The sequence below is a fragment of the Chelonoidis abingdonii genome, chromosome 2 (assembly GCF_003597395.2).
Source record: "Chelonoidis abingdonii isolate Lonesome George chromosome 2, CheloAbing_2.0, whole genome shotgun sequence".
Lineage (NCBI taxonomy): Eukaryota > Metazoa > Chordata > Testudines > Testudinidae > Chelonoidis > Chelonoidis abingdonii.
Window position 1 is genome coordinate 150,985,878 of NC_133770.1, and position 24,074 is coordinate 151,009,951.

Here is a 24,074-nt window from a genome sequence, read left to right on the forward strand (position 1 = left end):
ACAGCCCCCCCCACACACACCCCCACACACAGTGGGGTGCTTCTCCCAAGTGTCTGAGCCCCTCAGATGTTCAAATCCCAGTTCATAACCACCCCCACCTAAGCCCTGCATATGGGTTACACAGGCTCTACGCCCCCAAACCATAGGCCTCATCCCCTGGATCTGAAGGGGTAACTCCAGTAGCTAGAAGCAGTAGTAGGCTGTTATCCAGCGCATGGACCTTCCCCCAGAAGGTAGTGTGACACATGCATTCTGCTGGAGGGGGGATTACACACAGTTGAGTGCAAGACGCATGGGCCAGCCCCCCAGTGGGTGGAATTTTATGTCATCTTATGGCAGGTGCAGACAGCTCATGCCCTTGTGTCCCGGGAGCATCCTGTCACCTCCGAGCCTGGCTGCCCTGGGTGCAAAGCAGGAGTGGTTCTGCTGGGATGCGGGAGGGCCCTAGACTGGGAGGGCTCCCCTGCCCTCCACCACATAGGCTCCTTACCCCCCTGCTCCCACCCCTGGCCTGCTCCCACTGCCCCCCTCCCCCTACCTGAGCACCTCCACCCCATACAGACTCTATCCCCTTGACACCCCGTGTGCCCTGGAGGAACCCTGACAGGGACCCTGATTCCAAGCTCCGCTCCCACGTCCCCGACAGCAAGGCAGCCCCCTGCCATGGAGCCTGGAGCGCCCCCCTGCCACACACACCCCGCACTGGGGAGGAACATTCGCTGCTATTAAATCCTCCCCCCACCCGGGAGTCTCTTAATTTTGCTCGTTTATCTTAAAGGCCTAGTTGATCGCAGGGAGTGGCTAGGGGGGGAATCTTGGCAGAGAGGAAACCCCTGCCCCCCGTTCCCCTCCCAAAGGAGCCATCCAGGCCCGGCGCAGGCTCATTCCCCGCAAACAGTTTGTCAGAAGCATCAGGGCAAGTAATAAATCATAGTGGGAGAGCAAGGGAGTGAGACGGGCAAGAATATGTGCATGGGGGGGAATGAGGGGTGGGCATGGGGAGTGGGGGGATGGGAGGGTTGGCATGGGGGTAGGCAGGATAAGGTGGCATGGGGTGGCAGAGGATGGGAGGGGTGGGCATGGGGGAGGGGGAGAGGGAGAGGGACAATGGTGGAGGAAGGAAGGGGGTAGAATGGTGAGTGGGGCAGATGGGGTGCACATGGGGTGGGAGAGAGCGAGTGGGTATGGGGAGTGGGGAGAAGAGAGGGATGGGTTTGGTAGATGGTGGCGGAGATGGGAGGGTTGGAGCATATCGGGGTGGGGAGAAGGAAGGGGTGGAAATGGTGGGTGGCAGATGGGGGTGGGGAAGAAGGGAACGGGTGGGTATGGGGAGCAGGGGAGAAGGGAGGGGGTGAGTATGGTGGGTGGCGGAGATGGGAGTGAGCATGGTGGTGGGGGAGATGAGAGGGATGTCACAGAGGAGGCCATAGGGCTGTCTACACTGCAGTGCCAGCAGATGTTCTGAGCAGGATGGAACTGGACTTGGCTTTGGACTGGCTCAGCACCCCTCTGCAAACCCAGACGAGTGTTGCCGGGCTGGGGTGGAGGAGCTGAAGAGGAGAGAGGAGACTGCCTGGGGAGGGGGAGCTGGCATGCGGGGCAGGAATCAAGACACCTGGGTTCTATGCCTGGCCTAGGGAGTGTGCCGTAGTGGTTAGAGCTGGAGAGGAATCAGGACTCCTGGGTTCTCTCAGCCTCCGAACAGGAACATGGAAATGGCCAAAGGGAATCATGGCCCGTTTAGCCCAGGGTCCTGTCTGGGACCCTGGCAGAGGGAGGTGGCAGAACCTGGCAGTGGCTGCTGTGGGGCACCCTGTCCCTGGGAAGGTCCTGCCTTGTTCTCTGGCTGGTTTAATCACCCTTTCTGACTTAATGCTGGAGATTTGGCCAATCCCACTCTGAGTCTTCCTAATTTCTTGGCCAGGAGAATTTCCTGTGGCAGGGAGTTCCACTGTCTGATCACACCTTGTGTGGGAAAATGCTTCTTTTTAGCGGGTTTGAACTTGCCATGTTTTTAAAAAAGTCATGGGGTCTCCTTGTTAGAATAGGATGGGCTGGCAGTCAAGACACCTGGGTTCTATCTCCAGCTCTGGCTTGCACTGTGATTTTTGACTTCCCTTCCCTATGCCTCAGTTTTCCCCGGTGTAATGCACCCACTCTGAGATCTGTGGATGGAGAGGGCTATTTAATGGTGAGATTTGTTATTAACGAGCTCCAAGGAGAGTAGCCCTGGGGCAGGTGTGTATGTGGGAGCAATCTCTGTTCCCCCTGGCCCCAGGTGTCCCCCCCGACCCAGCGAGCACCACCTCAATGTTAGCCTAGCATTTACTTCCATTCCAGTTCTCAGCTAGCTCTTCCAAGCTGCTCCTGGAGCCTCATTAATGACCCTGAGCCTGGGCCCCTGCTGGTACAGGATCCCTCTGTGCACCTCCCAGAGCACAAGCCTCACTGGCACCCCTGGAGGGTCCCCCTTGCTGATGATGGCACTGGAGGGTGCTCCCATGGGATGAGATGTGTCTGGGCTGGCAGTGGGGGTGGCACAGGTGGGCCAAGGTGTTCTCCCTTTCCCCATACTCCAGCTGTGGGTCCCTGCTCATGCCCTGGGCCAGATGGGAGTGGCTCTCAGGCCACCTTCCCACCACATGGGCCACATGCCTGCAGTGGCTCGTAGGATTCCAGATTGGGACAGTGGGTCTGTTTCCTGGCCTCACACCCAGGCTGGCCGAGCAGAGGTGACTGAGTGTGTCTGCAGAGGCTGCTGGACACAGATGAACCCTGGGATGCACTCGGGCGCTCCTGCTCCTGCCCAGTGTCACCACCTGCAGGCTCCCTACAGCCCAGCCTGGCCCCCCGAGAGAGGCCGTGTCAGAGGCTGAGCCCTACACACGGGGGCCATCACTGCTCCCACATGGCACGTGGGGGCGATGTGCTGTGGGTGGCCATAGCTAGAGATGCTCGTTCCTAGCCCCAGTATGAGGCTGGCACCTGGGCTGGGATGGGTTAGATTCACTTGCCCACCGTGTTTGGGACCCCAGGAAGCACAGCTGCTACGCATAGGACCAGAGCAATCACTGAGGGCTTTGGCCAGGCTGGCTGGGAGGCTGCAGGGAGCCTAGTGGACAGAGCAGAGGCTGGGCTCTGGGGCTGTCTCCCCCAGATCACCCCCTCTGCCTCAGTTTCCCCAGCTGTGCAGCAGGGGCTGCGAGGGCTAGTGCTGAGGAGGTGAGTGGCCGGATGCCCACGGCTCCCATGCCAGGCAATGCTCAGCAGGGGCCTCCAGATGCTACCGTAATGTACCCAATAGTGACCCACCCGGTTGTTCATTTCACACGAGGGCTTGATGGAAATCAGTCGCCACCAGCCCAAGCTGCTGCAGAGGAACCAGCAGCAACGGGCTTCAGATGGCATCCCAGCTGAGCAGCCAGCCAGTCCCCTCCCTGGCTTGCTCCTGGCTCAGCTAAACCAGCTGCCAAAACCTTTGCCATCCCTGCACCCTGCTGTACCTCCCCTGCCCCCATCCCGTATCTGTCCCAGCCCAGGTGCCAGCCTCGTGCTGTGGCTAGGGGCTAGGAACGAGCGTCTCTAGCTATGGCCACCCACAGCACAGCACCCCCTCGTGCCATGTGGGAGCAGCGATAGACCCCATGTGTAGGTCCCAGCTTCTGACACAGCCTCTCTCAGGGGGCCATGCTGGGTTGTAGGGAGCCTACAGGTGGTGACACTGGGCAGTGCAGGCCAGGAGCATGAGCACCCGAGTGCACCCCAGGGTCCATCTGTGTCCAGCAGCCTCCACAGCGAACTCCCAGATTGGTGGCTGTCCTGCCCCGGCTCAGCTCAATGGGACCAGCTCCCAGCACCGTCCGCGGGCGTGTGAACTTAGCCAAGCGGACAAACACCCAGCACACGCCCCTCCTTTGCTCCCTGCCCCAATGGACCAGGTACCTGCTAGCACCACAGCCATGTGGCCAGCCCAGAGAATGGGAGAGATGGCCCAGGCCTAGAATTCACCCGTGGCCCCCACAGCAACTGCTAGGCCCTGATCCTCTCCTCGCCCAGCCCTGTGGGCCCGATTCTCCCATCCCTTGCACCTCACCACTGTGGTTTTCCCCCAAAGGATCCAGGACCCAACTCCCATTAATATCAGTGACGCTGAGGGGCCCTTTCTGGCAGCTCTCCCCACTCCCTACAGAGTGTCAATGAGCCCACGAGGCAGCGGGCAGGATCGGGCTTCTCAAAGCTTTCCAACGACTTCAGCCCGTTCACTGTGATGGGAACAGGCCAGTCCAGCACCCAAGCAGCCAGCCAGGGCAGTGCAGGGAAATGCTGAGCAACTTCCTGGGCTGCCACAGCTCTGCTGGTACCCCTCAGTCCCAACTCACAGCCCCTGTTACCCCAGCCCTGGGCTCCTCCCCCGCAGCTCTGCCTGTGCCCCTCACTCCTGGCCTGCAGCCCCCTGCTGTCCCAGGCCTGGGCTCCCCACATGCCCTGTGTTTCATGCTTGTGGTAGCAGCCCTCCAACCCCTCCCCCTTCCCATTTGCTCCTGAGACATTCAAACACAAACATAATGAGTTTGACAAGAGAAGCTGGGGGTGCTTCGCTGGGGTGGAAGGGGGCACAAAGCCAGAGAAGGAGCGTTTTAATCCCTGGCCTCAGGGCCTAACCCCCTTCCCACTGACGCCCATGAAAGTGCCATGTGTTATCAAGAATGGAGGGCAAAGTGGGGACTGAGAGCCAGGACTCCTAGGTCCTCTACCCTGGCTCTGGGGGTGGTGACTAGTGGTTAGAGCAGAGGATTTCCGTGAGTTGCATGTTCCCCACCAGCCTGTTTCCCCTCTGGCTAGGGCTACGTTGGGGTGGAGCAGCCTGGTCATGTCCCAGCAGTGGGGGAGAAGTGCCCTCCCTACAGGTCCCCTGAGAGAACAGAGCCCCCTGGGGATGCCTTGTGCAAGTGATGATGGGGGTGGGAGAGCAGGGATAAGGTGTCAGCCCTGCCCCGGGCCCCCTCCATGGTGAGTGGGGGATTCACCGGCAGTGAGGTGTCCCTGAGGAAAGGGCCTGAGACCAGAGCTTTCACAGGGGCATGGGTCCAGGGGCCTAGTCCTGGGGGGCTGGGAGCAGGTCTGCAGATAGGCCATGAGCTGGGGATGGGGACCCTGATCTCGGTTGGGGTCATGGCCCTGTTGTGCCTGGAGCTGCCTAGACACAATGAGAAACAGCCCCAGACTTAAAGGTTGGAATAGACAAGGGCTGGAAGGGGAAACTGAGGCACAGGGCAGGCGAGTGACTCGCCTGCGGACCAAAGCAGAACCCTGGCATCCTGACTCCCAGCCCAGGTGCTCTGGCAGAGCCCCAAACTCCTTCCCCCAGGCCAAGGAGCGGGTGGGTCTCTGAGAGGGGGCGCTAGTGCAAACCAGGCCGGGAGGCCCCGTCAGCATGCAGGGGGGATAGAGAGAGCAGGAGACGAGGGGCGTCACTGGCAGTCGCTTCCCCCTCCTCATCGTGGAGCCTGGGAATTGGGAGGGGGAGGCGCCGGCTCAGCTGAGGAGGGCTGGATTTAATTCTATGCATCATTAAATAGTCCTCTTGCCGCCGCGTCCCCCTATACATCATCCATGCTGGGCGCCCCGCGCACTGACATTACATTAGCGCCTGGAAATGAATTCCCTCTTTTACAGGGAAATTGAGAAGCCGCCAAGAAGCAAGACGGGGAAGGGGGGGAAATACCCGCAAAAGCAATTATCGGCGCAGTTATGAGCCTCAGTTGTCCCCCCGCCCCCGTCCACCGCCCACGCTCACATGCAAAGGAGCATTTCCCAGGCAAGAGATTAAAGGAAGAAAGAAACCTGGACACGTACGGGGGAGGTGAGGGAGGAGCCACCCTGGCCTCTCCTCCCCACAGCCCAGGGTTCCCCTAAAGTTGGCACCAGGAAAGCAGGGGGGCAGGTTGTGGTTAAATGGTGAAAGTGGCTGGATCCCTGGCATTGCTGTAGGGATGTTGGGATTCAGTGTGGGGGTAACAGGGCCTTGGGGTCCAGCACAACAGGACCCCGATCTCAGTCAGGGTCTGGACAGCACCGGGCACGACGGGGCCCTGATCTCGGTCCGGTCTGGACAGCACCCGGCACGATGGGCCCTGATCTCAGTCGGGTCTGGACAGCGCTGGGCACGATGGGCCCTGATCTCAGTTGAGTCTGGGCAGCACCCGGCACAACGGGGCCCTGATCTGTCGGGTCTGGGCAGCGCTTGGCACGACGGAGCCCTGATCTCGACCATCTGCAATATGGCTGCTTCTCTCCTGCCTTTCCCGGAGCTGGGTTAAGCACTGCAGTGTTCCCCGCGAGCTCAGTGCTCTGCATGTGCTTATGGCCCGGCACTGCAGTGTTACCGAGGTCCTGTCTGGCTTCCAGATCTTCTCACTAGGGCGCTGATCCAAGCGCAGCTGCCCCAACTCCCCCATATGCCCCCAGCCGCAGACATCTCTATCCATGTGCCCCAGATTTCCCCAGTGCTCCCCTTTGAATTTGTCCAGACTCCGGAATCCTCTCAGGGCCACCAGGGGTGGTCAGTGGGTTGTTCCCTGAGCCAGAGAGCGACATGGGGACTCAGCTGCTCTGCCGTCACTCCTGAGGACATACTCCCAGGTCCTGCGCTGCCTGGGGACACGGGGTGGAGGGGGAGATTCCAGGATAAGCCAGAAATCGTGGTGGGGGGAGAATTTCCCAGAGGCAGCAACTGGCCTGGGAGACAACAGCTGGCCCCTCAGCCGTCAAATCTTCCTGCCATCTCTGTCCTTTCCTTCTCTCTATCCCCAGACACTCCTTGTCTGTCTGTCCACCCCCTCGCTTTATCTATCTACCCATCCTCATATACCGCTTCTATCTATCTATCTATCCCCATACACCCCTGTATCTATCTATCTATCTATCTATCCCCATACACCCCTTTTATCCCCCCATCATCCCTCCATCACTGGTCCCTGACCCCTCCTTCCCCACAGGGATGGGATGCCAGATCCCATCCCTGCGATGTCAGGGTGCCCATCACTTGCACCAGGAGCACGCCCCCACTTTTATGCCCAACGCAGCTGCCTCCATTGCCCTCCAGCCTAGCTACTCGGCAGGCGGGTTTGAGCTGCAGGACGGTTCTGCTGAGCCCAGGTGCCACTAGGGCAGGTGCCCAGGCTCTGATACCCAGGGCAGCGGGCGAAGGCAGCTGGCAGTTCCTTGGCACAGCCCCACTGGGCGCCAGGGCAGGACACAGGCAGGGGTTTTCTCCCAACACAGAGATCAGAGAGACAGGGATGGGGGGGAGCAGCTCTGTATCCTCCCTTGCTCTGCGTAAACAACCGGCGACCCCAGGCCGTATTTCACCCTGACAGCGCCAAGGGTTGGGGGGAAGGGGACAAGCAGAGAGAATCCCAATTTCCTCCTCTTATCTCTTTAATTAGCCAGGGCCTTTCATCTTCCTAACGAGTCCCCAATACAGGGTGAGCCCCCCCTCCCACAGAGATACAGATCTAGTAACAGGACCCTGGCCCCACTGCCCCTTTGAACCCAGCCCTGTCACCTCCCAAAGGGCCCATATGTCACTGAGGGCACTGAGATGTCACATACACACCCCTCAGGACAGCAGCCAGGCCCCTTGGATCCAGGGTGGGTTGAATGGCGAAGCAGCTACAGGCAGCACGGTCTAGTGGGCAGGGCACTAGTGTGGGACCCACACAGCTGGCTTCTAGTCGCAGCTCTTCCACAGGCCAGCTGGGTGACCTTAGGGCAGTCACCAACCCCTCTGTGCCTCAGTTTCCCCTCCCGTCTTTAATCTGTTTAGACTGGAAGTTCTTCAGCACAAGGGCTCACTCTGTGTCTGGGCAGTACATGCCCAGCACATGGGGACCCTGATCTCGGTTGGGGTCTGAGCAGTGCCCGGCACCAGGGGACCCTGATCTCAGTTGGGGTCTGTGCAGTGCCCAGCCCAAAGGGGCCCTGATCCCAGAGGGAGACTCTAGGTCCCAGTACAGAGGCTGATTCTGGCTGTTGTCTAAGCTCGGGGGAAGCTGCCCTTTGCAGCCCACTGCCCGCAGTGCCCTAGCAGGTGGGAGGTCTGTGCTGTGCTGGCCGGACACAGCCATGGCTGCCCTGGGGTACTGAGCTGGCTCCTCCAGCTCCAGGAGTCTGAGCTGGTGAGTGACACTCCCAGGTCTCCCATCCCGCATGGCCAACGCTAGTTGAGGCGTGGCACTCATGGCGACCCACTCCCCTGGCAGAGCTGGTGCTGCCACATGAATGGAGCCAAGGCCCACGGGCAGTGCTGGAGCAGGTCAGAGCAATAGTCTGGCCGAGACCCGGGATGGGGAGGCAGCAGAGGTGGGAGGTGTATGCTGCCCCCTGGTGGGCACTCCTGGTGCCACCCCCTGGTCCTGGGCGAGTCTCAGAGCTGGCCCATTGGCAAAAGCAGCAGCTGTCTCCCATGGTGTGTGGATCTGCTGGGGCGGGCCAGCTGGCGAGCCCCAGAGACCCTGGCTGTGTCTGTCCTGCAGCCAATGGCCAGGCCCATGTAGGTTCCACCAGCTGGGTTCTGGCGCGGCACTGGGCCCAATTCATCCCGGGGTAGCCAGCCCAGGTTGGCATTTTGCTTCTAAATGGTCCCAATTATTGGGGGGAGGGGACCTACGCCTGACTTTTCCCCCCAGGACTAAGGCTATAAAACCCAAGGAGGTAGGGTGGGGGATGGGCACGGTGTCTGGAGGATTCTTTATTTTTTATTTATTCTTTTAAAAAACTTTTTTTTTAAACTTCACCCAGGTCTCGGGAGACTCACTGCAGAGGCAATGGTGGGGGGGGCACCTGTATTATGGTACTGCCTAGCACCCTCAGTTCCAGCCTCAGCCCCCAGCCAGGCGCTGCACAATACTAAACGTATTACAGTACAGACGCTCCCTGGGTTACGCAAGACCTAACTTATGCAAATTTGCACTTACGGAAAAAGTTCCATAAACCAGAAATAGGATTTTCGAGTTGCGGAAGTTTTTGCGTAACATACGGGTATACGTTTCCGACTTATGCTAAATTCGAGCTACGCAAGGCTTTGCGGAACGGAACAATTGCATAAGTTGGGGGGCATCTGTACTGCCTAGCAGCCCCAGTCCCAGCGCCCCCATCCCATGTCAGGTGCTGGTCAGACCCAGACCCTGCCCCATAAGTCAAGGCAAGAAATCCAGAGTCGGGGTTACATTTGCGGGGGATGGGGTGGGAATCAGACTTTTTAAACTTCTGAGATTCAGAGTTAAGGTCCCACAACCAACCATTAACTCCAGCCTGCCCCCAACACCCAGACACTCCCGCTCCAGCCACGACCCCCACCCCCAGCAGCCCCTCTTCCAGCTCGGGTCAGGGGGGCTCCCAGCCAGACTCTGCCTTCTGCACGCCCAGGGCTGCCCAGAGGATTCAGGGGGCCTGGGGCAAAGCAATTTTGGGGGCCCCTTCCATTAAAAAAGTTGCAATACTATAGAATACTATATTCTCATGGGGGCCCCTGCGGGGCCCGGCACAAATTGCCCCACTTGCCCCCCCCCCGGGCAACCCTGTGCACGCCAGCCAGGTTGATGCAGTCCTGCCCTCCCTTGCCCCACACACACACATCCCGTGGCCAGGAAGGGGGTGACATTATCATGGCCTATCACCTGCATATGCCCCTGCAAGTGCCTTCAAAAAGGGGCCACGGGTCCCCCCCAGTACCAGGCTCTGGGGACGAGTCGCGGTGCACGAGAGGTGGGTACTGGGAGGGTGATGATGCCATCCTCCCCTCTCCTCCAGGGAGGTGCCCCCACATATCTCCCCCCACAGGGGTCGCACTGGGACAAGGGGTCCATCACCTCCGGGGCAGCCCGGGCTGAGCCTAAGAGCAGGGGGTCTGTGCCCAGCTCAAGGCCAGTGTCCGTACCCCTGGGCGGCCTGGAACCATGGGGTAAGGGCCCCAGCCGGGCTGGCACGAAGAGGGAGTAGCGGCCAGGAGACGGGCCCCAAGCAGAAGAGCTACATGCCAGCTGCCCACGGGCATGGTAACACGTGCGCAGTATGGGCCTGTTAATGTGAGACGTGGCTGTGGGTCCATCTAGTGGTGGGAATGAAGAACTGCGCCTCCTCGAGCCTGAATGTGTCCCAGGCATTCGCCTATTGGGAAGGGGACAGCCCCCCTCCGGCACGCCCCCCACGCCCCAGCCCCACCCCTCGATCCGCCTCCACATGTCTTCAAAAAGGAACATGAGCTACTAAGTATCCCAGGGCCCAGCGAGGCCACAAACCCTCAGCTCTGCCAGAGGGACTGGAGGTGGGCTGAGCTGAGAGGGTAATCTGCGACCCCCTTGGGGCAGTGGCTCACCTCAGTGTATGGGGGAAACTGAGGCACGGAGAAGGGGAAGGATTTGCCCGAGTTCGCGCAGAGCCCAGAATAGAACCCAGGTGTCCTGATGTGTCTCAACGCCCCCTCTAGGAGACCCCCGCTGGAAATGGGGTAAGGTGTGGGGGGTACCAGAGCGGATCAGGGCCTGCATTCCTTGGACCTGGGCATCTGGGGGAGATCACAGCTGCTCCCCTTTCCCGTTTGCCCTTGGGAGGAAAAACTAGACATTGGACTGGACTGGGCCACCTCATGTCCATCCCCTCCCTCCCTCCCACCCGATCCCCCGCCTGGCCTAGGGCGAACCAGGCACTGAACAGTCTGGGTCCAAGAGCTCATGCAGGTCATGACTGCACCGAGTTTGGCTGTTCTCAGCCTAGTCCCCATTAGCTGTGTGAAAGCACTGCACGGGGGAGGGGAGCTGCAGCTTGGGATGGCAATGGCTGTTGAAGAGCCCAGGGCTAGAATAGCAGGGGGCTGTGGGTCGAGACTGAGGGACATTTTTACAGAAGGGGGAGTGGGGGAGGCAGCGGGAGCTGCAGGTCAGGATTCTGTGGCTGCTCTCACCCCAGGCCCATATTCCTGTAGGAATTGTAGACACCATAATAACTGTCCAGGAACATGAGTCAGAGCTCTGCTAGATTCAGAGATCCCCAGGCCAGATGGGACCAGTGTGTTCACCTGGTCTGACCATCTGCATAGCACAAGCCAGAGACCTGCCCACAACAATCCCTAGCGCTGATCTGTTCGAAAAAGAGCCAGTCTTGATTTAAGAATGGCTGGTGATGGAGAATCCACCATGGCCCTGGGTAAATGGTTCCCATGCTTAATTACTGTTACTGGTACAAATGTCCTCCTCGTTTCCATTCTCTTTGTTGAGCTTCAACTCCCAGCCTCTGGATCGTGGGAGACCTTCCTCTGCCAGGCTGCAGAGCCCAGTATGAAATATTTGCTCCCTCTGTAGGTACTGACAGACTGGGATCATGTCCCCCCTTAACCTTCTTTTTGTTGAGCTAAATAAGTGGAACTCCTTGAGCCTCTCGCTCTATGGCAGGTTTTCTAATCCTTTCATCATCCAATCCTTGAGCAGGCCATTTAGGGATCTGTGGCCTGGGGGACAGGGAGGGGTGGGAGTCCCTGTCACGGGTACCCGGGCTTAGTCTCTGGAATGGCTCTGACTGAAGTTCAGACAGGCCCCTCTGGTGGTGTGACACCCCTTGGGGCACCCGCTCAGCTCCAGCACCTCCCGGGACCGACCTCGGAGCGTACAGCCCCCTGCTCATCCCATGACCTCCCAGCAATGAGCCTGCCTGGATGGGACCCCAGGGGAAGTCTGAGGCAAGCCGGTCCCCTGGCCTCTACCTCTCTTTGTTCCCCAAATCCTCTGGCTGGCCCCTTGTAGAGGATGGATCCAAGCCATCAGTTGCCAGGATACAGAGTGTTGGCCATTGTCTGACCTGCGGGATCTCTGCAAGGATCACACACTTTTGTCCCACCACTTGTGCAACACACAGGGGAAACTGAGGCACATCCGGTATTCATACAAAACTTTTAAGAAAATTGCCCAGAAAAGAAACAAAGAACGGTTGGGCAGGACTGAGGCTGGGCAGTCTCCTGGGTGGGACTCGGCAGGGGCAGGGTTCTGGGCTCTGGGCCCCCCAAGATGAACTTTGCTGAATGTTCCTGCTTTCGATGCTAACAAGCTCTGATCTCCTGGTGACTAATAACCCATCTGTGTCGCACAGTGGCTGGGAGTCACTGCGAGTTTTGGGGGCAGGGCCCTTTGGGGGGCTCAGGTTTCCCCTGGGGTCCCATCCAGGCAGGTTCATTGCTAGAAGCTCACGGGATGAGCAGGGGGCTGAATGCTCCGAGGTCGGTCCCGGGAGGTGCTGGAGCCGAGGGGGCGCCGCAAGGGGTGTCACACTGCCAGAGGGACTGGTCTGAACTTCAGTCAGAGCCATTCCAGAGACTGAGCCTGGGCACTTGTAACAACCCCCACCCTCCCCCAGCACTGGCCTATGAGATATGGGCGGGGGGCATGGCCGTGGTGGAGGCCAGAGGGTGCCCCAGGCAGAGCTGGAAGGGCCCAGGGAACAGGGCTGCTGTCACTCCCCCGCCTGCAGAGCAAGGCAGGAAATGTGGCTCATGAAACCTCACAGATCAGAGTTAAGGGCGGGGCCAGGGCTGGGGTGAGGGGAAGTGACACTGATGGGGGAGGCAGCCCCGTTATAAGCCAGGGCAGGGAACATCGCAGGCAGTGTGCTGCCAGCGCTGACATGGCCCCTCTTCTCCTGCTGCTCTGGCTGGGCTCAGGTAAGCGGCCGCCGGCAGGTGTCACCCACAGGGGCACCTCCCTGGCACAGTCCTTGGGGGAGGTTACACGGGAGAGACCGAGGGCAGAACCAGACCCTCCCCTAAGCCAGCACCGCAGAGCCTGGCAACTGCCTTGGCAGTGCCCCTGGGAGCATATGAGCTTCACCCCAATACAGGGAGGTTTCCAGCACATCCAGGGTCCACCCACCCCAGGGGAGCCTCCCGCCATGTGAAGGCACAGCGTATCCCGGCTGCAGCCAATTCCGGCACAGCGCCCTGGCCAGGTGACCGAGTCACCATATTTCCCAATGGGAAAACGGGATACTGCCTGGGACTAGCTGAAGCCTCCCACCCCTCCCTGTGCGGGGCTGCATCTCTGCTCACCCTCAGACACACACACGTTCCTCCACGCCCACTTTTTTGACGAATGTCGGCGGTTGTCCTGTTTGCTCTTGTTTGATCAAGTTGGCAAGAGCAAACAGCCAAATGCCCACTTTTGCCAAAAAAAAAAGTTGGGATGGCCGACACAGGGCTTAAAAACGGGTCAGTCCTAGCCAAAATGGGACGTATGGTCACCCTAGGTGACCCCAATCCCAGCTGCAGCCAATCCTGGTGCAGCACCCTGGCCAGGGAGCCAGTGTCTCAGGGAGCACCCAAGGTGATCTGTCTATTCCAGATCCTTGGTTTCTTGACCGATTTTTCCAGAGCTGGCAAAGTCATGCTCACCACCGGCTCCAAACTGAGTTGACCCAAGCCCAGTGGGGCTAGGGCTTAGGAGAACTGGGTTCAGTTCTGCTCTATATCCCAGACCCTCCTGGACTAATCACTGAATCGCCCTGGGCTTCAAATTCCTCAGTTTCTTGTTTGGGGTCTGGGCAGCGCCCAGCACGATGGGGCCCTGATCTTGGTCGGGGTCTGAGCAGCACCTGGCACAGTGGGGCCCTGATCTCGGTGCTGCTGTAGCACATAATAAATAAGTCCCACCAGCTACTGTACTCCCAACCCAGTCTGGTTTTGCTCCTTGCTGTGCTCCTCTTTCTGTAGCCCTCTGCGCCCAGGAGCTGGTCCCCAAACAGTGCCTCCTGGGCCCTGAGTTTTGGTGCAGGGATCCAGGCACAGCAGCTCAATGTGGACGGCAGCAGGTCTGCAAGCTCCTCGAGCAGCACGTGCCCCAGGTGAGTCGGGAGGCTCCCGCCCCTTGTTCTGATCCCATCCCAGCTCCAAAGGGGGCTGGGTGGTGTGGGGGGCTCTGAGCTGGGAGGCTGAGGGGTCCGGGGGGCCAGGGGGCTAGGCTGGAGGCTGAGCGGGTCCTGGGGGGGGTAAGGGGCCCAGGGCTGGGAGCTGAGGTCCCATGGGAAGGGGCTCAGGGCTGGAGCGAGGTCGGGAGGGTAAGGGGCGAGGGCTGGGTAGGCTGAGGGTTGTGGGTGTAGGGGGCTCAAGGCGGAGGTGAGGGGTCTTGGGAGGGGCTTCAAAGATGGAGGCTGAAGGGTCTGGTGGGGGCAGGGCTCGGCTGGAGCTGAGGGTCGTGGGGGGCAGGGCCAGGGCTGGGCAGGCGGAGGGGTCCGTGGGTGGGCAGAGGGCTCAAGGCTGGGAGGCTGAGGGGTCCGTGGGGGCAGGGGTTTCAGGGCCGGGAGGCTGAGGGGTCCGTGGGGGGGCAGGGGGCTCAAGGCTGGGAGGCTGAGGGGTCCGTGGGGGCAAGGGTCTCGGGGCTGGGAGGCTGAGGGGTCTATGGGGGGAAGGGGGCTCAGGGTGATGTGGGGCACTCTGAGTGGTGACCCCTGTTTTGTGTCTGGCACAGCAGGGCTGGCACGTCCGGGAGCAGGCTCTTTCCATCAAGTGCACCATCTGCACCAACATCCTAAAGAAGCTGAAGTCTATGGTCGGTGACGATCCCGATGAGGTGAGGGCCCTGGTGCTGTCTGGGGCAGCCCTGTGTCTGGGAGGATCACCCCTGTGTTACACCAGAGCCTCTGGCTCCAGCCCTGGTGGGGAGCGGGGGGGCAGCAGGTAGGCTCTGAGACCAGGCTGTGGGGAGCGGAGGGCGGGGTCTGCTCCATTGCCATCTGCCACTGGTGCCAGGGGCAGCACCCAGTGCCCTGGTACAACCAGGAAGGAGAGGAGGGTCTAGATCCCACTGCCACCCCCTCCACCTGCTGCCCACATGGCCCCCCGGGGTCAGGGTTCCCCCAATCCCAGACACAGCCCCAGTGTCTCTCCCCTGGCGGGGTGGGGGGCGGGCCCTCCCCCTCCCCCTCCCCCTCCCCGGCGCAGCATCCCATAGAGACGACACATCCTGCAAGGACAGTGGCTGGGGCAGTCACAGCAGTGGTGTCAGGGCAGGGCCCAGCGAGTGCCCCCTTCAGGCAGTGGTGGTGGGGACATCCCACTCTGTGTCCTAACCCTTGACCGGTGTCGTGCAGGACTCCATTGTCGAGGCCGAGGACAAGCTCTGCGGAGTTGTGGGCAGGAGTCTGCGACGCCTTTGCCGCTATGTGATGAAGAAGTTCAAACCCAAGATCACGGAGGCACTGCAGGACGGGCAGGACCCCAAGGAGATCTGTATCAGCCTGCGGATGTGCCGGGAGTCCCCACCCACCCAAGGTTTTCCCACTTGTTTCCTCTGCCACGGAGCCAGGGGGCATCAGCCGGCTGCTGCCAGCCCGGGGCGTTGCTGTCCCTGCTGGGCACAATGCCAGGGAAACCTGATCCAGTCGCCCTGGCCAGTGGGGTATGGCCTGGTCTCTGGGGCATGGGCTTACACACCCTGTGCAGGACAGAGGGGAGACCCCCCACTCAGCTGAGGGAGACCTAGGGTGCCTGTGGCAGGGGGGAATGAGTGGGGATCAAACCGGGGTGCTTCCCAGGGAGGGTGGGGGACAAGCAGGTACTGGAATCAGTGCCACCGGCAGCTTGCGAACTGGCTGCACCCCTGTACTTCAGAGCAGCCCTGGGGTGGCTCTAAGTGACAGCCATTGCCTGAGGGCCGTGCCCTGGCCTCGAATGCTCACTCAGCCCCCGGCCAGGCCCAAATGTCAGCAGCGTAGAGCTGACTATGCTGGTCCTGCTCCCACCTGCTGCCAGAGGGGCCCCCTTTCCCCATGGGTTTAGGAGAGGAGCGCAGGGCCTCGGGGGGCAGGCACGATGCCCCAGAGAGGGTGAGATCCTTGTTTTCCATGTGCCAGGCGGCCTGGTGCCCCCCAGTGATGCCTGTGACCTCTGCTTAACCTTCACCAGCCTGGCCCAGCCGGACCTCCAGCACATGAGGCCTGGCTGGGACCTTGGAGACGTCCTGAACAGCACATGCAAGCGACACTTCGGGGGTTCCCCCAGGGTCAGTAGAATGGCTCAGATCTGCTTGGGGTCTCCCAGCCCAGCCCCCCATTGGCTCTAGGAGAAGGGAGGGTCCCCAGCCATCTCCATGGGGCGTTGGACAGTGCCCCAGAGGACTCATTCGCACCAAGCAGGGCTGTGGGGGCAGGGGCTGAAGTATGTGTTAGAAAAGCACCAGCCTGGCTCAGCTGTGGGGTCTAGTGGTTAGAGCTGGGGAGGATTTAGATGCCAGGACTCCTGGCTTCTTTTCCCAGCCATGGGAGGGCAGTGGAACCTAGGGGTCAGAGCTGGGGGGCTGGGAGCCAGGACTCCTGGAGGGCAGTGGGGGTTAGTGGGTTAGAAGAACAGGTGGGGGCTGGGAGCCAGGACTCCTGGGTTCTAGCCCCAGCTCTGGGAGGGGAGTGGGGTCTAGAGGTTAGAGCAGGGGGGCTGGGAGCGAGCCAGGACTCCTGGGTTCTTTCTCCCAGGCAGAGCTGGGGGTCAGTGAGGTCACTCTGGGTGCCACGGGGGCCATGACCCAGGCGCTACGTCTTCCCGCAGTGCAATGACTTTGTTTCGACCTACCAAGCCAGGCTGCTGCAGGTTCTGAGGGTGTCCCCGGACCCGCTCACCACCTGTCTGGTAAGAGATTGAAGAGGGCGATAGGCCAGCGAGAAGAGCCAGGGGGCTAGTTACAAACCACCCCCAGGGAATCAGCATTCGCTGGTGGGCAAAGATCTCAAGCTGCAGAGATGGGGCAGGTGGCGTTAGCCACCACCCCTCCCACTCCTGGCTGTGGCCTGACGGTGACAGATTGCCAGTGAGCCCCTCAGAGGGCGTGGGTCCCTGCTCACCCCCTCGAAACAGGCATTGCCCATGGCTCTGCCCCAGATACAGGGCGCTGGGAGGGTGGCACAGCACAAAGGGCCCGGAACTGCCGGAGCTAAGGGAGCAGTTCTGGGACCCTGCTCGCAGCAGCTGATAAACCTCGGCCGTGGCCCAGTCGCCAGGGGGAAGCTGAGTGCCCGGGGTCCCTGCAGCTCCTTGCACAGGCTGCGAGGCCACCCCAGGGAGGGGTCAGGATCAGGCCCATGGCATAGAGGGCATTGCTATGGCAAACTGACCCAGCTCCTGGGGGAGCGGGAAGGGAGCTGTCACCCTGTCCTCCCCGCTGGGGTCCCCAGGCCTCCCCCAGCCATCCTCCCCTCTGGAATGACTGCCCTCCCTCCCACCCATATAATGGGATCCTTGCCCCCCTCCCCCACCTCCATCCACACTACTAGGGTCCCTGCCTCCCCCAGGCACTAGGATCCCTCCCCCCCTGCAGGGATCCCCCCTCCCGCTGCAGGCAGCCCTGGGCACCTCCCCCCCACAGCCCCATGCTGGCAATGCCTTTGGAGACGCCGTGTCCCTTCTCCCCAGGACACAGAGGCCTGCCAGCTGCCGGAGGAGTCCGCCCAAGGAGAGAGCAGCTCTGGCACCGACACCTGGGCATGACCGTGAGGTGGGCACCACAGGCGGGGGGGGGCTTTGCTCGTGATGGTGTCTATGGGGAAGGGCAGCGCTGTGCCAGGCCAGACACATGCCAGTGCCTTTGGCCATCAGATCCCTCTGAGCCGAGCCCAGCCCCATGGCCCCCCACTGCACCCTGCACCCTCCCGGGGGGGCACCTCTTCTGGCACTGCACTGACCCCTTTCCTCCTCTCCAGGCCCAGGCCCATGCACCGTCCACAGCGGGCAGCTCCCCCCACTGGCTCAGGGCATGCCTCCCAGAGGGAACCATTAGCCCCCACTGCTCCCCCCTGCTCCGACAGCGCCCCCTGGTGTGTGACAGCTGGGATGGCAGCATTTTCGCCTCTGACTTCTGCTTCTCCTTCCTGCTTTGGGCAATAAAGGATCAATATCGACCTGATGTCTCTGTGGTCTCAACCCATGATGCCAGGGTCCTTGACTGATGACCCTCCCAACCTCCTTCTGCCACCTTTCCCATCACTAGATACAGCCACCTCTGGGGTGGGGTGCGGCAGCTGTTTATAACAGGGCGTTATGTGCCATCCCCACAGCCGCAGGGGGTGGGAGATTTGGCTTCCATTTCCACCTCCTGGCTGCAGAGCTGACATCAGCATGTCCTCCCAGACCAGACACACCTGCCAGCTCCCAGTCCCTGTTCTCATGCTGCCCGGCTCTTGGGCCTCGCTCCCAGGGATATCACTCAGCTCGGCTCAGCCAGATACAGCCTGGATCCTCCATGCCGCTTGTCACAGAGTGTGGGGGAGTCAGGGCCCTGCACCCCTTTTCCTGAGATTCACCGTGACTCTCAGCCAGCCAGTGAAACAGAAGGTTTAATAGATGACAGGAATACAGTCCGAAGCGAAGTGTGTAGGTACAACCAGAACCCCTCAATCAAGTCCTTCTGGGGGGTTTAGGGAGCTTAGACCCCAGCACGGAGCCCAAGACTGAAAACAAAAAAAACACCTCCTTCAGCAGCTCTCTCCCCTCCCCTCTGCTCCTCCTCTCCTTTGTTCAGTCTCCTGGGCAGAAGGTGTCACTTCTCCCAACCCCTCTCCTGGCTCAGCTTACAGCTCAGGGATCTTCCTTCAAGGGAAGTCCCCCATCCCCAATGTAACTCCCCTGCAACATTCCCAGGTCAAATCCGCCCTGTTTCCTGCTCCATCACACTGCTCTCTTTGCCAGGGCTTGATCCTGCGGGGTGCCCCAGGGCAGAGAAATACCCCCTCCCAGGCAGTGGCATCTCATTAGCACCAGTGGGTGGGGGGAGGCAGACCTGGGAGGCCAGGGCTGCGTGCTGAGGCTCTGCTATTTGTCGCTCAGTCTGCTCAGTCCCCATCTTGGGTTTCCCCTCCCTGATCCAGGCCCCCTTCAAGCCAGATCCTCTTCCCATAGCTCCACGGGGTGAGGTGAAGGGAGAAGGATGGGAGGGAGCTCTGTGCAGGTGCCCCATAGGTCCAGCAGGAGAAGGGACTAGCCAGGGGGAGCACAGCCTGCTGTCTCCAGGCCCCCTGGCCAGTGGCCCCCCAACCTGCATGGGGACCCCAGTGAGGCGCTCCATCATGAGGGCCCCCAGCAAAGCCCAGCGCTGTTGCCACTGGGTCAGGCCAAGAATGGAGCAGGGCAGGCTGGCCGGAGCAAAGACCACATGCCAGGAATGGACAAGGCAACCAGCTGGGCAGGAAACAGCTCCAGCACTGAGACACCCAGTGAGTGGGCAAGCAGTGCCTGCCCCATCCCTGCCCGGTCAGAACAGGGGCCAGCAGTGACAGAGCGAGAATAGAGAGGGCCCCAGTTAGCAGGAAAAACAACCGGGAGTCCTTGTGGCACCTTAGAGACTAACACATTTATTTGGGCATAAGCTTTTGTGGGCCATGCCCCATGAGGACTGTAACAAGGACTCCAGGTTGTTTTTGCTGATACAGACTAACACGGCTACCACTCTGAAACCCGTTTTTGGGGTTTTACAAAGTTTATTATCTCAGCTGCCCAGCTCTTGGCAGATGCACTTTAGATTATTCCAATCTCGTCGGCTACATCCAATGGATCATAGTCTGGAGCAGGATGGACATAAACCTTCTTCTCACCTTCGGGTCGGATCAATGTGTTGACCTTGGCCACATCAATATCATACAACCGCATCTGCTCTAACCCCTCAGACAGAGACCAACACCTACAAAATCTCCACCAAGCATTCTCAAAACTACAATACCCGCACGAGGAAATTAGGAAACAGATCAACAGAGCCAGACGTGTACCCAGAAGCCTCCTACTGCAAGACAAACCCAAGAAAGAAACCAACAGGACTCCACTGGCCATCACATACAGCCCCCAGCTAAAACCCCTCCAACGCATCATCAGGGATCTACAACCCATCCTGGACAATGATCCCACACTTTCACAGGTCTTGGGTGGCAGGCCAATCCTTGCCCACAGACAACCTGCCAACCTGAAACGTATTCTCACCAGCAACTGCACACTGTACCATAGTAACTCTAGCTCAGGAACCAATCCATGCAACAAACCTCGATGCCAACTCTGCCCACATATCTACACCAGCGACACCATCACAGGACCTAACCAGATCAGCCATACCATCACTGGTTCATTCACCTGCACGTCCACCAATGTAATATACGCCATCATATGCCAGCAATGCCCCTCTGCTATGTACATCGGCCAAACTGGACAGTCTCTACGGAAAAGGATAAATGGACACAAATCAGATATCAGGAATGGCAATATACAAAAACCTGTAGGAGAGCACTTCAACCTCCCTGGCCACACTATAGCAGACCTTAAGGTGGCCATCCTGCAGCAAAAAAACTTCAGGACCAGACTTCAAAGAGAAACTGCTGAGCTTCAGTTCATCTGCAAATTTGACACCATCAGCTCAAGACTAAACAAAGACTGTGAATGGCTTGCCAATTACAGAACCAGTTTCTCCTCCCCTGGTTTTCACACCTCAACTGCTGGAACAGGGCCTCATCCTCCCTGATTGAACTAATCTCGTTATCTCTAGCTTGCTTCTTGCTTGCATATATATACCTGCCCCTGGAAATTTCCACTACATGCATCCGATGAAGTGAGTATTCACCTACGAAAACTCATGCTCCAAAATGTCTGTTAGTCTATAAGGTGCCACAGGATTCTTTGCTGCTTATACAGTTTCTTGACAGCCTGCTTGATCTGATGGTTGTTGGCCTTGACATCTACAATGAAGACCAAGGTGTTCTTATCCTCTATCTTCTTCATGGCTGACTCTGTGGTCAGAGGGGAACCAGTTAGCAGGCAGGTTCCCCTGCTGTAGCTAGCACGACAAAGTGGGATTGTTCTATAGTATTTATAATTGAGTCTGATGTGTGCCTCAGTTTCCCTCTTTGCAGTGGGTGCGACAGGGTTAAAAAGCTGCGCTTGGGGCCAAGCAGGAGCCATGGGGGGGGCGGTGTCAGAACCGGTCTGGGGCAGGATGAACGAGGCGTTAAGGCCTGGCTAGGGTGACCAGATGTCCCGATTTTATAGGGACAGTCCCGATTTTATAGGGACAGTCCCGATTTTTGGGTCTTTTTCTAATATAGGCTCCTATTACCCCCCCACCCCATCCCAGTTTTTCACATTTGCTGTGTGGTCACCCTAGCCCTGACTGACAACAACCCATAGCAGGCCAAGCAATGGGGCGGTGAGAGGCTGGCATGCGCCCATGACCGCGTGGCTGGGGGGCACTGGCTTGGCCAGCAGGCCCGTATCTCAACCTTCATGTCTCGGTGCTGAGCTCAGCCTGGCCTGCGCCCAGCTGACCAATAAACCCTGTTCTGCTGGGACAGGATGCCTGGGGTCCCTGTACACCCAGCTAGCTCGGCAGAGCTCTGGGTGCGATGCAGGAGGCCTGGGACGCCATGGCCCACCCTGAAGGAAGAGGGGAACCCCTGGGGGGTTGGCAAGCTGAAGGGGTCCCCAGGGCTGGGGTGTAGCACAGGGTCATGGACTCACAGGCCAGTGCTCCATCAGCTCCCTACAGTCCTGGGGAGGAGCCCCCGTCAGTGTGAAGGCCGCACTCTCTCTCTTTGGGGTTAGGCCCTTTTTTACCGCTGCCTCCTGGAACCACACTTGTGAGCTTCCAGCCCCCTAGGGAATCCACTCCTCTGGGCCACCACCCCCAGGGGAGCAATCACCAGTACGTCTGGACACAGCACAGGCAGTTCTCAGGGGCCTTGAGCCTAGAAAGTCTCAGCACAGCCCATGCTGGGTCTGTCCCACCCTAGTGGGCTCACTCTGCTCTCTGTCCCCAGTCCAGAAGCCCCCGCCCAGCAGCTCCCACTGTATCACCTCCAAGCCCTCCCTCCCCCTTCCTTTGTCTTCTTTCCTCGGCAAACGGATCACTTTGTGTCTCTCTTCCACCCGCCCACTGGCTCCCACCACGGGGTGAGCCTTGGGGCCATCAGGTGCTAAGTTAAAGTGCCCAGCCTGTCTGCATCCAGGCGGGGTCACAAACACGTCGCCAACATGCAGCACAGCTGGAAACAGGCACACACGGCACTCAAAGCACTAAGAGAATTCCCCACTTCCTCTCACGCAGCTGTGACAGATAGCGCCCCCGTCTGATTATCAGGTGAGTGTCTGTGCATGGGGTGGACAGTGTGCCTGGGGCTGGCTAGGCAGCGTGCGCCCGCCCGGGGCTCAAGCCGGGCCGCTTACTCGATGCCAGGGGCGGCGCTGGGGGCCTTGCGGTGGCCGTAGCCCCCCCGATCGCACAGGTCAAACCTGGCACTGCCCCTCCCTGCTCCGGGGCTGCTGGCGGCGGCTCTAGAGGGCGGGGCTGGGCCCTACAACCCTGACCACCCCGGCGAGAAGGGAAGCAACTGGCCGTGGCAAGGGAGCCAGGAGGACCCTCACCCACGTGGTGCAACTTGGCCAAGAGGGGGGAAGCTCCTGGTCTGGTCTCCAATCACAGCCCTGCTTGCTCTTCGCGGGAACCAATCAGCGACCAGGGCACGGGACCGCACATTTAAACCCCCTTCCCGGGAAAGCCGCGCGCTGCCCTGGATGGCAAAAATACAATACGGGAGGCGGGACGGCCCCTTGAGCACCAATAAAAGATAGGGGAGTTGTGACAGACAGGTGAGTGCGCCAATCAAGCAGCGGAGAGAGGTTGCGTGTATCTCTTTGGGACAGCTGGTGCCCCGGGGGCTGGGAGAAGGTTGGGGCGGGCGGAGGGGTTCCCTGCCCCCCCCAGCTGGGACCTGGGTTTGGCTCTGCTCTCCGGCCGTGGCTGAAGGTCTCCCCTGCCAGGGCTTCGGGGGAGGGTCCAAGGGATGCAGGAGGTGGGGGGCTGGATGATCTGCGCGGGTGGGCGGGTGCACGGCCTGGGGGCTGGGATGTGTGGCTGGGATGTGGAAGGGGGTGGATGAGGCTGCGAGGGGTGCTGCAGTTGTGCTGAGGGGTGAGAGTCTGGCACCAAGGAAGGGGCGGGAAAGGGCGGGCTGACCCTGCTGGATGGACCAGGCTGTCACTTGCTGCTCCCTCTGCTAATCAAGGACTTTCTACCTTGTGTTCCAGACACCTAATAAACCCGACTGCTTCTGCCACACTGGCTGAGTGGGACGGCAGTCTAGGGAAGGTGGGGTGCATTGCTCCCTTTGGGGGTACAAGTTTCCCTGAGGTTCCAACCCAGGGTACTCGACTCGCTGCAGGGAGCTTGTGCTGTGACCCAGGGGTGCTGACGGCTCCGGGGGTCGGTTCCAGGAAGCAGTGAAGCCAAGAGGCCGCCCCTAGTGGAAGAGTGTGACCCTGAGGTGGAGGGGCAAGAGGACCCACCATGGGGTAAATGGGGAAAGGCCCCAGGATGCCAATTCCACAGGGAACCTAGAGACCAACTTGCTGCCACAGTTCAAGAAGGGAGGGGATATGGGATGTCTCTTGTCAGCTGGTGTGGGGAGTGTCTACCTCACTGCCTTTGAGAAGGCCTGTGATTTGAACCAGGCTGACCCTGCAGATCAGTTCTACTGTCGCACTGCAGGGCTGCCCAGATGGGGGGAAAGTGGGGCAATTTGCCCCAGACCCCACAGGGGCCCCCATGAGAGTTTTTTGGGGCCCCAGAAGACTCTTGCGGGGACCCCAGAAGACTCTTGCGGGGCCAGGACCCCCGGAACTTCTTCCACTCCAGGTCTTCGGCGGCAGGGGGGTCCTTCCGCTCTGGGGAGGAAGGACCCCCCCCCCACCGCCAAATTACCACCAAAGCGGGACCCGCCGCCAAAGTGCCAGGTCTTCAGCGGTAATTCAGTGGTGGGGGGGTCCTGCCACGGGTCTTTGGGGCACTTCGGCAGGAGATCGCAGAGTGGAAGGACCCCCTGCTGCCAAATTACTGCCGAAGCGGGGGCACCCCATGTGACGAACTGGGACTGTTCCTAATGTTTGCTCTGAATACTGTGTTGGTGCCTCAGTGTCCCCTAGGCAGTTCTTAAGTATCTTGGTGGTGGGATAAGGGTGTGTGATTGCTACAGAGGAAGGGGCCAGTGCCCCTAACTGCCGGGCACTCTGCCTCCTAGCA

At 59.9% G+C, this 24,074-nt stretch overlaps 2 protein-coding genes across 2 annotated transcripts in view; both read left to right on the plus strand.

Annotated features, from left to right (window-relative positions):
* The window catches only part of C2H2orf68 (chromosome 2 C2orf68 homolog), a 181,356-nt gene that overhangs the window by 80,086 nt on the left and 77,196 nt on the right, over positions 1-24,074 (plus strand). The window lies entirely within an intron of this gene.
* Positions 12,624-17,925, plus strand: GNLY (granulysin). The gene is made up of 8 exons (XM_032790336.2): positions 12,624-12,709; positions 13,754-13,884; positions 14,508-14,609; positions 15,130-15,310; positions 15,892-16,040; positions 16,580-16,660; positions 17,441-17,522; positions 17,728-17,925. The coding sequence occupies exons 1-7, from the start codon at positions 12,673-12,675 to the stop codon at positions 17,513-17,515; spliced, it is 756 nt and encodes a 251-aa protein (XP_032646227.1). The 5' UTR covers positions 12,624-12,672; the 3' UTR covers positions 17,516-17,522; positions 17,728-17,925.

Bases quoted from the DNA above. Each gene is read 5' to 3' on its own strand.
- GNLY (XM_032790336.2), top strand. From the start codon at position 12,673: ATGGCCCCTCTTCTCCTGCTGCTCTGGCTGGGCTCAG. The intron at 16,041-16,579 runs GTCAGTAGAATG...GTCTTCCCGCAG, and splicing joins ACTTCGGGGGTTCCCCCAGG to TGCAATGACTTTGTTTCGAC. The intron at 16,661-17,440 runs GTAAGAGATTGA...CCTTCTCCCCAG, and splicing joins ACCCGCTCACCACCTGTCTG to GACACAGAGGCCTGCCAGCT.